At 47.2% G+C, this 10,000-nt stretch overlaps 1 protein-coding gene across 4 annotated transcripts in view; it reads right to left on the bottom strand.

Annotated features, from left to right (window-relative positions):
* Positions 1-10,000, bottom strand: part of LOC109951514 (diacylglycerol kinase zeta-like) — a 193,184-nt gene that overhangs the window by 91,301 nt on the left and 91,883 nt on the right. For all 4 annotated transcript variants that reach the window (XM_020586053.1, XM_020586054.1, XM_020586051.1 and 1 more), the window contains 4 exons: positions 5,026-5,139; positions 4,485-4,622; positions 4,129-4,207; positions 3,926-3,981 (listed from right to left, as the gene is read on the bottom strand). In XM_020586053.1, the coding sequence (XP_020441709.1) occupies positions 3,926-3,981; positions 4,129-4,207; positions 4,485-4,622; positions 5,026-5,139 (387 nt within the window). The remainder of the gene's footprint in view (positions 1-3,925; positions 3,982-4,128; positions 4,208-4,484; positions 4,623-5,025; positions 5,140-10,000) is intronic.

Here is a 10,000-nt window from a genome sequence, read left to right as displayed (position 1 = left end):
CGTAGGCCATGGCCCCACCCTTCCAAACGGTGTTTTCCCATCCCTTAGGACCGACTGACCCATGTTCAACTGCTGTTCACAAGGAACCCTTCTCCACTTCGGCCTTCAAAGTTATCGTTTGAATATTTGCTACTACCACCAAAATCTGCACCCCTGGTGGCTCTACTCGGGCCCGCACCCTAGGCTTCCGTGCTCACCACGGCTGCCCTCCTACTCATTGCAGCATAGCCCTCGCAGCTCCTGCTGCGGGTATAGGCCTGACACCATCCATTTTCAGGGCTAGTTGATTCGGCAAGTTGTTACACACTCCTTAGCGGATTCTGATTTCCATGGCCACTGCCCTGCTGTCTATATCAGCAAACACCTTTTCTGGGGTCTGATGAGCATCGGCATCGGGTGCCTTAACCCGACGCTTGGTTCATCCTGCAGCGCCAGTTCTGCTTACCAAAAGTGGCCCAACTAGGTGGCTCGCATTCCACGCCGGGCTTCTTACCCATTTAAAGTTTGAGAATAGGTTGAGATCATTTCGGCCCCAAGACCTCATCATCATCAGCTTTACCAGATAAAGCAAATGCAGGTTATAAGCTCATGAGCATTATTAACGTGACTGGCTCGCTAGTTGGAATTGTTTATGGTCGGAACTACGACAGCATCTAATCGTCTTTGAACCTGTGACTTTCGTTCTTGATTAATGAAAACATTCTTGGCAAATGCTTTCGCTTTCGTCTCTCTTGTGCCGGTCCAAGAATTTCACCTCTAGCGGGACAATACGAATGCCCCCGGCCATCCCTCTTAATCATAGCCCCAGTTCAGAGAGAAAACCCACAAAATAGAACCGGAGTCCTATTCCATTATTCCTAGCTGCGGTATTCAGGCGAACGGGCCTGCTTTGAACACTCAAATTTTTTTCAAAGTAAATGTTTTGGACCCCGTGGGACACTCAGCTAAGAGCATCGAGGGGGCGTCGAGAGGCAGGGGCTGGGACAGACGGTAACTTGCCTCACGGTGGACCGTCAGCTCAATCCCAAGATCCAACTATGAGTTTTTTAACTGCAGCAACTTTAAGATACGCTATTGGAGCTGGAATTAGCATGGCTGCTGGCACCAGACTTGCCCTCCAATTTATCCTTATTAAAGGATTTAAAGTATACTCATTTCAATTACAGGGCCTCGAAAGAGTCCTGTATTATTTTTCGTCACTACCTCCCCAAGTCGAGAGTGGGTAATTTGCGTGCCGGCTGCCTTCCTTGGATGAGGTAGCTGTTTCTCAGGCTCCCTCTCCGGAATCAAACCCTGATTCCCCATTACCCGTGGTCACCATGGTAGGCACAGAAAATACCATCGAAAGTTGATAGGGCAGACATTCGAATGAGATGTTGCCGCCACGGGGGCCAGCGATCAGCTCGAGATTATCTAGTCACCAAAGCGCGCATGGGTTTTGGGTCTGATAAATGCACACATCCCCAGATGTCAGCGCTTGTTGACATGTATTAGCTCTAGAACTGCCACAGTTATACAAGCAACGTGAGCGATCAAAGGAACCATAACTGACTTAATGAGCCATTCGCAGTTTCACTGTACCGGTCTCTCTACCAGTCGGGCAGCCCGGGAGGAACACAGAGGAATGGGCCCAGGGCCCCCCTCCGCACGTGCCCTCCCAGCCAGGGAGGCAAATCCGCAGGCCAGAGAAGCCGTCTGCCCGAATGCCGACACTTGGCCGGCCGACGGGGGCCCTCCAATGGCGGATCACGGGTGCCAGTTGGTCAGTCACACGCCGCTGTGTGCGAGGGAGGAAAAAGCTTCAAAGTGTGAAAAATCACCATTAGGAGGCAAGAAACCAGATAACAAAGGCCGATTGGAGACCCCCTCTGGGCGGGCAACATGTCTGGGGCTCCTATTGTAGGCCCTCTGGGGCAGACAGGGCTTCTCGGTCTCACTACCAGTCAGACGGCCCAGGAGGAATGCGGAGGAATGGGCCCGGGGGCCTCCTGGCCACAGAGACTAATCCGTAGGCCCGAGGAGTCGTCCACCCAAACCCCGGCACTTGGCTGACCAGCGTGGGCCCTATGATGGCGGATCATGGGTGCCAATCAGTCAGTCACTCATTGCTGTGTGCAAGGGAGGAAAAAGCTTCAAAGTGTGAAATATCATCATTAGGAGGCAGGAAACACGATAACAAAGGCCGATTGGAGACCCCCTCTGGGCGGGCAACGTGTCTGGGGTGAGTCAGGGTGTCAGCTCTGAAGGACTACATTTCCAGAAACTGGGTTTCAGAAATTATGCGGAGTGTTGCTGTGAGAAACGGGGGAAACCTCATTTATTGAGGAAGGGGAGGACCCCATTAACACAGAATTTTGGCTGCCATGCACCTTCCTCAGTAAAACAACGTACTCTGCTCTTTTAACATTTTGGCAGCTTTCTGGCTTTCGTGATCCTGGTACTCTGTTGTTTTGACATTTTGGCAGCTTTCTGGCTTTCGTGGTCCTGGTACTCTGCTGTTTTAATACTTCTGACAAATTTCTGGCTTTCGTGGTCCTGATACTCTGCTCTATTGACATTTTAACAGCTTTCTGGCTTTCGTGGTCCTGGTACTCCGGTGTTTAAATACAGTACTGAGAGGGAATGTTGGTGTGCAGAGTATTGGTGCAGACACCTCCGGTCCAAAAAGTGAACGTAACACAAGGGTTAAGCACTCCCCCCTGGGCTACACAATTCAAAATTGCCCGGCCACGTGCCACTGGTACTACACTGTGTGGGAACAGAAATTGTGTTGTCGGCACTTAGAGATTATTATTAGTTCCGACAGCAGAGTACCATGACCACGGGTCAGAAAATTTTCAAAGTTCAAACACAGTGTACCAGGGGCACAGGAGTCCGAATATTTTCTAAGGTAGGTAGAACTTTATTGATTCCACAGTGGGGAAATTCCAGTGTTCCAGCAGCAGTAAAGGACAAAACAACATGACATGATAAGAATAAACACCCCACACATATCTTGAGAAAACAAGATCCAGGTACCTAAAAAACCAAACAAAATATAGTATTTCAGAGACAATCAAGAACAAGAATAGACCTCCCACAGTTTGTCCTTGAGACACAAGTCAAAAAAGATACCAGTCCCAAGCAGGGACCCTCCGCCCCTCTCTCTGTCCGGGCAGAGAGCTACAAACATGGCCACGCTGTACTGCACCTCACCCACATGGAGCTCCCACACACCTCCGGGAACCTGAAAACAGAGGTCCATACACGGCCACCACATGTTGCCTAGTACACCCACTAATAATAGTGCCCCATATTCACTCACAATGTGCTGGCTAGCTCGCCTTGGAGCTCCCCACACACCTCTGGGAAGGGGGGGGGGGGACTCTGCTCCTCCGCCAACCTGAAAACAGAGCTCCAAACACGGTCACCATATGCTGCCTAGTACACCCACTAATAGTGCTCCAAAATCACTCACAATGTGCTGGCTAGCTCACCTTGGAGCTCCCCACACCCACAGCCTCTGCTCCACTTTATCCAGGGAGGAGCACACACCTCGGGCAGCCTATGCTCCTATCCAGGTCTTCACACTGACACCCCCAGCCTTTGCTCCACTTTACCCAGGGAGGAGCGCACAACTCTGGGCAGCCTATGCTCCTATCCGGGCCTTCACACTGACACCCCAGCCTCTGCTCCACATTACCCAGAGAGGAGCACACACCTCGGGCAGCCTATGCTCCTATCCGGGCCTTCACACTGACAGCCCCCAGCCTCTGCTCCACTTTACCAAGGGAGGAGCACACACCTCTGGGCAGCCTATGCTCCTATCCGGGGCTTCAGACTAACACCCCCAGCCTCTGCTCCACTTTACCCAGGGAGGAGCACACACCTCTGGGCAGTCCAAAAAGTGAACGCCACACAAGGATTAATATGGATATGCACTCACCCCAGCATAGAACATCTTGTTCCTAAAACGACTGTTGAACTTCTCTGGGTTGGCTTCTAAAACAGTGACAGACAATGAGAAACATTTCATATATACAGTGTGTAGCAAAGTAAATGAAAAAGCCGTCACACACTATATAACAATGTGCGCTAAGTACCAATAACATTTGTTTTTCATTGTCCTCATTAGTAATATGCATGCACCTCTTGATTCATGGAACCCTAGTGTCACATGGGCATCAAATCCAAGGCTGAAGTAATTGTTGAAGACATCTAGAGGAAGCTGAAAGAGCACACACACAAAAATCAAAACACACTGACTACACGTAGATTAAAAATCTAATCTTGGTCCTGGTGACCCTTGGCAACAGGACGAGGTATGCAGTTCTTCTGAATCAAAGTGCTAGATGAACAGACTGCTGTGGATCAACTACTACACTTTTGAAGGAGTAAAGATGTCTGTCACAGTACATTTGTTTTTAAAGAAATGGAGTGGAAGTGTCCACAATGAGTATACAGATATATAGCTTTTGTTTGCAAGTGTGCGTAAGTGCACTGACCTTATCTGTTTGTTGTTCATCTAGCTCAGCCCCTGCACTGAGGTATGGCTCAACCCGTAGATTCCATCGGTCTAGCTGGACAGGAGTTCCATCCTCAATATGGGACAGGATCTTAGACAGAGGTTCATCTGTATAACCCTAGAATACAGAAAATAAATATATTTACAATGTGCTGTTAATTTTAGCCTGTAAGTAATGATAGTGAGCATTCATTGTAATTTCACCATATTCCATTCTTCATTTGACATTGAGAAGTTAGGCTTGCAGCTGTTGAAGCTATTTTGTACCACAGAAATACAAAGAGCATGCAAGGCTGTTTCCATTGGCTTTGTTAAATACTGAAAGTATAGGGGCAGACACTGAATTTAATACAAACCTTAATTGTGGTTTGCAGTGATGTAACGAGCTCTTGTGCCACGAGATTTCACAATATTAAAACGTGATGATAGCACAGATTTCCAACAGCAGGTAACTATACACTTTGTACTTTTGCATACACTTTATTTGTGTGCGGGTTGTGTTTGTCGGTGTTTGTACACACCCCTCCCCAGTTGAGGGTCCTGGCAAGGTCATTTCCTGTCCCAAGTGGTAGCACAGCAACAGGAGGTTGAGGGTTTAATGCCAGCTCATCGAGACAAGATAGGATCCAGCCCACCTGGTTCAACACACATTCTATTTTTAACATATATGTCGCAGCTATCCCATTATCAGAAGTAATATCCCTTCATGTTAAATAATAGTGCGGCAACAATCAACAGAAATTTAACACACTATTTTGAAAAATCAGTGAATCCTTTTAGCAATTTTTTAAAGCAAAAATTCCCAATCTTTGCCAGGTAAAATGTGTAGATTTCATGCTTTTCATTGTCATATATGATTGTGTACTGAGCATCTTTGGGCTCTTGGTCAAATAAGATATGACATTTCAATACATTTCCTTGGGCTGTGGTAAATTACAAGATGACATTTCAATACATTTCCTTGGGCTGTGGTAAATTACAAGTGGCATGTTTCTATGGCTGTCCTGAATTTTTGGGCTTTGGAGCTTAGATAGTAATAATCAGCAAATATCCAAACACTATATAATATTTCATAATATTATCGCTTCATCAGTTTGTTAAAACGATGGCTTTCTGCCCTTCAAAAATAGGGCATATTTACATTACATTCCTCAGGGCTTCATTCAGGTATACCCACAACAATGAACAAGATGAGGGCACAGGGACCATCTAAAAAGTGCAACACCAAAAAGAGATACTACAAAAATATTCACTCCTTGGGTGGTGTCACCAAAATCACTTATCACTGGTCTTCTGTTGGTACCACAAAACTTACTTTAGCAAAATGTATCTAAGAGTGAAGCTACGAAATATTTTTGTAGTGCCTTTCTTCAGTGCTGCCCTTTGTAGGCGGTCCCTGTGCGACAGTCTCACAGCCAGCCAAACAGACAATCACAAAGAGAGTGTGTGTGTGCAGTAAGGACACACACTAAGTACGTCAAGTACGTCAAAGATCAGCTTGAACAGAAAAAGAAGCTCATTCAGGGAACAGACCAGCCACCATTGTGTGCTGCTCAGATGCCTATGCAACAATAGTGAAGTTCGCAGACGACACCGCCATAGTGGGTCTCATCTCAGACAATGATGAGACTCACTACAGAGGAGATCTAGCACCTGACAAGGTGGTTTTCAGACAACAATCTTGTCCTGAACACCAACAAGACTAAGGAAGTCATTGTGGATTATAGGAGGTCCAGGAAGACAAAATATGCTCCTCTTCTCATACACGGGGAGGTGGTGGAGCAAGTGGATAACATCAAGTTCCTGGGCATCCACATCACAACTGACCTGACCTGGTCTCTGAACACATCCTACCTGGTGAAGAAAGCTCAGCAAAGGCTTTTCTTCCTTAAGAAGCTCAATCGCGCTAGTCTCTCCTCTCAGTTGCTTGCAAACTTCTACAGAGCGACAGTAGAGAGCATCCTCTGTCTCAGTGCGACAGTGTGGTACGGGAGCTACACTGCACAGGACAGAAAGGACTTGACCCGGGTGGTGAGAACAGCTCAGGGCATTGTAGGGAGTCCTCTTCTGTATCTGGACTCATTATACACTGACCGGATCCAGAGGAGGGCCAGACGGATTGCTGCAGACCCCACCCACCCAGGCAACAGTCTGTTTCCCTCCAGGAAAAGGTACAGGAATATAAAGACTAAAACAAACAGACTGAGACACAGCTTCTTCCCCAGAGCTGTGAAATCAATCACCCCCCCAACCCCTAGTCACACACACAACCTCCCCCCTATGTACAGACACAGAACACTGGACCTCACACCTCTTCCTAAAGACTGAGATTTGCACTGAGCTGCACCTTATAATGTTACTACACTCTTGCTGCTGACCTGTTTAGGTCCCATACATCCCTTTTTATTTGTTCATATTTTTATATTGACATACAAATGTGTTATGTAAATAATATGTCTGCCTTTTAAGATGAAAGCTGCCAGAAAAAATTTTCGTTGTGCTATGCATAATGACAATAAAGTTTCTTGACTCTTGACAGCTGAGGTTCAGAGGTGACTATGTGATGAAATCTGAGAAAAAAAATCTACCCAGTGGAAGAACTGGAAAAAGCGACCAGTTTTGGACAGCAGGAGAAGGAGGAGCTGAGGGATGAGCTCGACGATCTCCCAGACGCCTATTAGAGGGGACTGAATCTCCCACAGGGGGAGGCCCGCAAACGTTTAAGTGGTTTGCACGACCAGATTGTGAAAATATTGACAGATGCTGAAAAAGACGAGGGCCAGCAGTGCAGTGAGATGGACGACGGGGTGAAGGCTAGTGGAGGAGAGGGCTTTGACCCATTTGATTCGAGGAATTATCACTCCCTCGATTGTTTGCCTGAGTCCAGGAAGGTGTCTACTCCCAAGGGAACAGGAGGAAGGGAGAAAAGATATGACCTCAGAGGGGCTAAACCAAAGCTCCCTCACGTCACATGCAGTGGATGCAGTGACTACACTTAATACCAGTGGATAATTGGCGCAGCCAAATGGGATCGATGATGCACCCTGGCTGACAATGAATTTAGAGGGTTTGGTGCAGCACCTCCCTCAAGATAGGGCTGGAAAGTGGATAGCTGCATTTGAGGAGGAAACTATTGCCACAGTTTTGACAATGGGAGACATCAAGGCTTTATTGGGAAAAATCCTGATAAACACACACACACACCGCCTCCTTTTACCTTCCCTGAAACAGCAGTGCGGTCTCCTCGATGTACAGAGTGAGTCTCTAGCTGAAAGGCAGAATCTGGGACTCTGTCAGAAAGCCAAGTCTCGGTGACAATTAGAGCAAAGCATTCTCTGATTTTCCGTTGTGCTGTAATCCTAGCCCTTAGCTCATCCAGTTTGTTTTCCAGAGACTGTACATTAGCTAGGAAGAGGCTGGGTAATGGCAGTCGAGTAGCGCAAGCTTTTAGCCTAGCATGGAGTCCTGCATGCTTGCCTCGTTTGCGTCTCCATCTTTGGGTTGCTCTCCTGATTTCAGCCTGCTCGCTTGTGCCTGGTGCTCCGGGGGCTGTCTGAGGGTGATGGTGGCTGTCGTCATTGTTGTTGTTGCAGGAGCGGACAATGAGTTGTAGCTCCAGTGGTATGAAACCAGTAAATTCCCAGTGGCTATGTGAGTTGGCGATATCCAGCACTGCCTGTCTGTTGTATGTTAGCGGTGCATGACATTTGTGCACTGCAGAAAAAGTAAACACAAAAAACAAGAAAACGAAGAAAAAGCTGGCATTCAAGAGTGGAACGCGCAAACATGTCTGCCTCAGCGGGTGCCATGCCACAAAGATTCCATGACTTTGTTAACAATGCTAGCTGAACGAAAACATAAATCTTCACTAGACAAACTGCAGTATTGTCAGAACCAGGTGGAGTATTTGGGTAGATAGATCAGAGAGGGGACACAAGCTGTGTCCCCCTCACAGTTGCAAGCGGTGTCCAGGGTACCTAAGCCCACCACGGTAAAGGAAATGTTGGAGGTGTGGGAAACCTCCGGGGGAAGTTGACATGGACTTCTGAAGGGAACATGGCATTTCAGACACCAAATCATTATTGCAGCAAGCACTGGCTCTCGCTCTCCCAGACTATGAGAAACCATTTTTGTTGTATGTGTCATATCGACAGAACCACGCCTGTGGGGTACTGACCCAAAAGACAGGAGTGGGTTCACATGCACAGCCTATAGCATATTATTCTCCGGCTTTAACTCCAGTTGAGCTGGGACTGCCACCTTGTTATCATCACTTGGCTGCAGCACATTTGATATATGAGAAAGCATCAGACTTGACAATGGGTTACCCTGTGGAGATTTTGTCTCATCAAAAACTGGTGAACTTGATTGAGAGAGGTAAGTTTGTGTTAACTACAGAATGCCTCGGTGACTATCAAAGACTTCTTGAGTATCCAGATATGACACTGCGGATGTGTAAAGTGAAAAATCCAGCTGATTCCATTCCACTGTCTTTTGAGGGAGAGTCACATGATTGTGTGGCTGAGGCAGAAAGATATGTCAGATTATGCTCTGATTTGAGTGCTGTTCCTCTATAGGCTGTGGGTATGACGTTTGTGGATGGATCGTCCTTTAGAGAAGTAGAGGCTCTCAAAGTGGGATTTGCTGTGGTAGAGGAGAAAGATTGCAAAATGCAGGTGGTGTGTAGTCAACAGTGTGCCCTGCTTGGCGCAGCTGGCAGAGCTGAAAGCTCTGACTCATGTGTGTGAGCTTGCTGAAGGCAAGCGTGCTAATGTGTATACAGATTCAGCCTTTGCTCATGTCATCTGTTTGGTTCAGCATGGAAAGGAAGAAGCTTCAAGAAAGCTGATGGTTTGTCTATGTTGCATGGGGACCAGATCAAGAAGCTGTTAACAGCAATGATGAGGCCAAAAGCCCTTGCTATTATCAAGTGTGCCACTCATCAAAAAGATGATTCAGTGGTCACACAAGGAAATGCAGCTGCTGACCAAGCAGCAAAAAGTGCTGCCTCTGCAGGTGAAAAAAGCAATTATGGTTGTGCATGACATAGAGGCAGAGGAGCAAATAACCCTCAAGGACTTGTCCTGGCTGCTGGATGAATTCCAGATGTTGAATCTCAGCTATGGCTTCAGAGAGGAGCAGTTAGAGATAGTGAAGGAGGGTGGAGGAACCATGAGGGGCTACTCGTGGCTCCCAGTGGTTTTCTCTCTCTGCTGATAAATGAGGCTCATGGGTTAAGTCATGAGTCAAGAGATGAGGTGCTGAGGAGAATAAGAGTGGAAATTTTGGGCTCCAAAGCTGCAACAGCATGTGGATAGAGTCTTAAATCGTTGTGAGACATGTCTAAGGTGCAACATTTGATGGGGCATGGTTCCCCCTGTGGGACACCTCTCGATTCCAGAAGGGCCATTCATGCACTTATCCATGGACTTTGTTGACATGGTCAGACCCATGCAGGGCAAGCAATACATGTTTGTGGTAATAGATCGGTTCAGC

Source organism: Monopterus albus, unplaced genomic scaffold (genome assembly GCF_001952655.1).
Source record: "Monopterus albus unplaced genomic scaffold, M_albus_1.0 scaffold394.1, whole genome shotgun sequence".
Taxonomy (NCBI): domain Eukaryota; kingdom Metazoa; phylum Chordata; class Actinopteri; order Synbranchiformes; family Synbranchidae; genus Monopterus; species Monopterus albus.
Note: the sequence above shows the minus strand (reverse complement) of the source record. Positions and strands in the feature narration are given on the sequence as shown.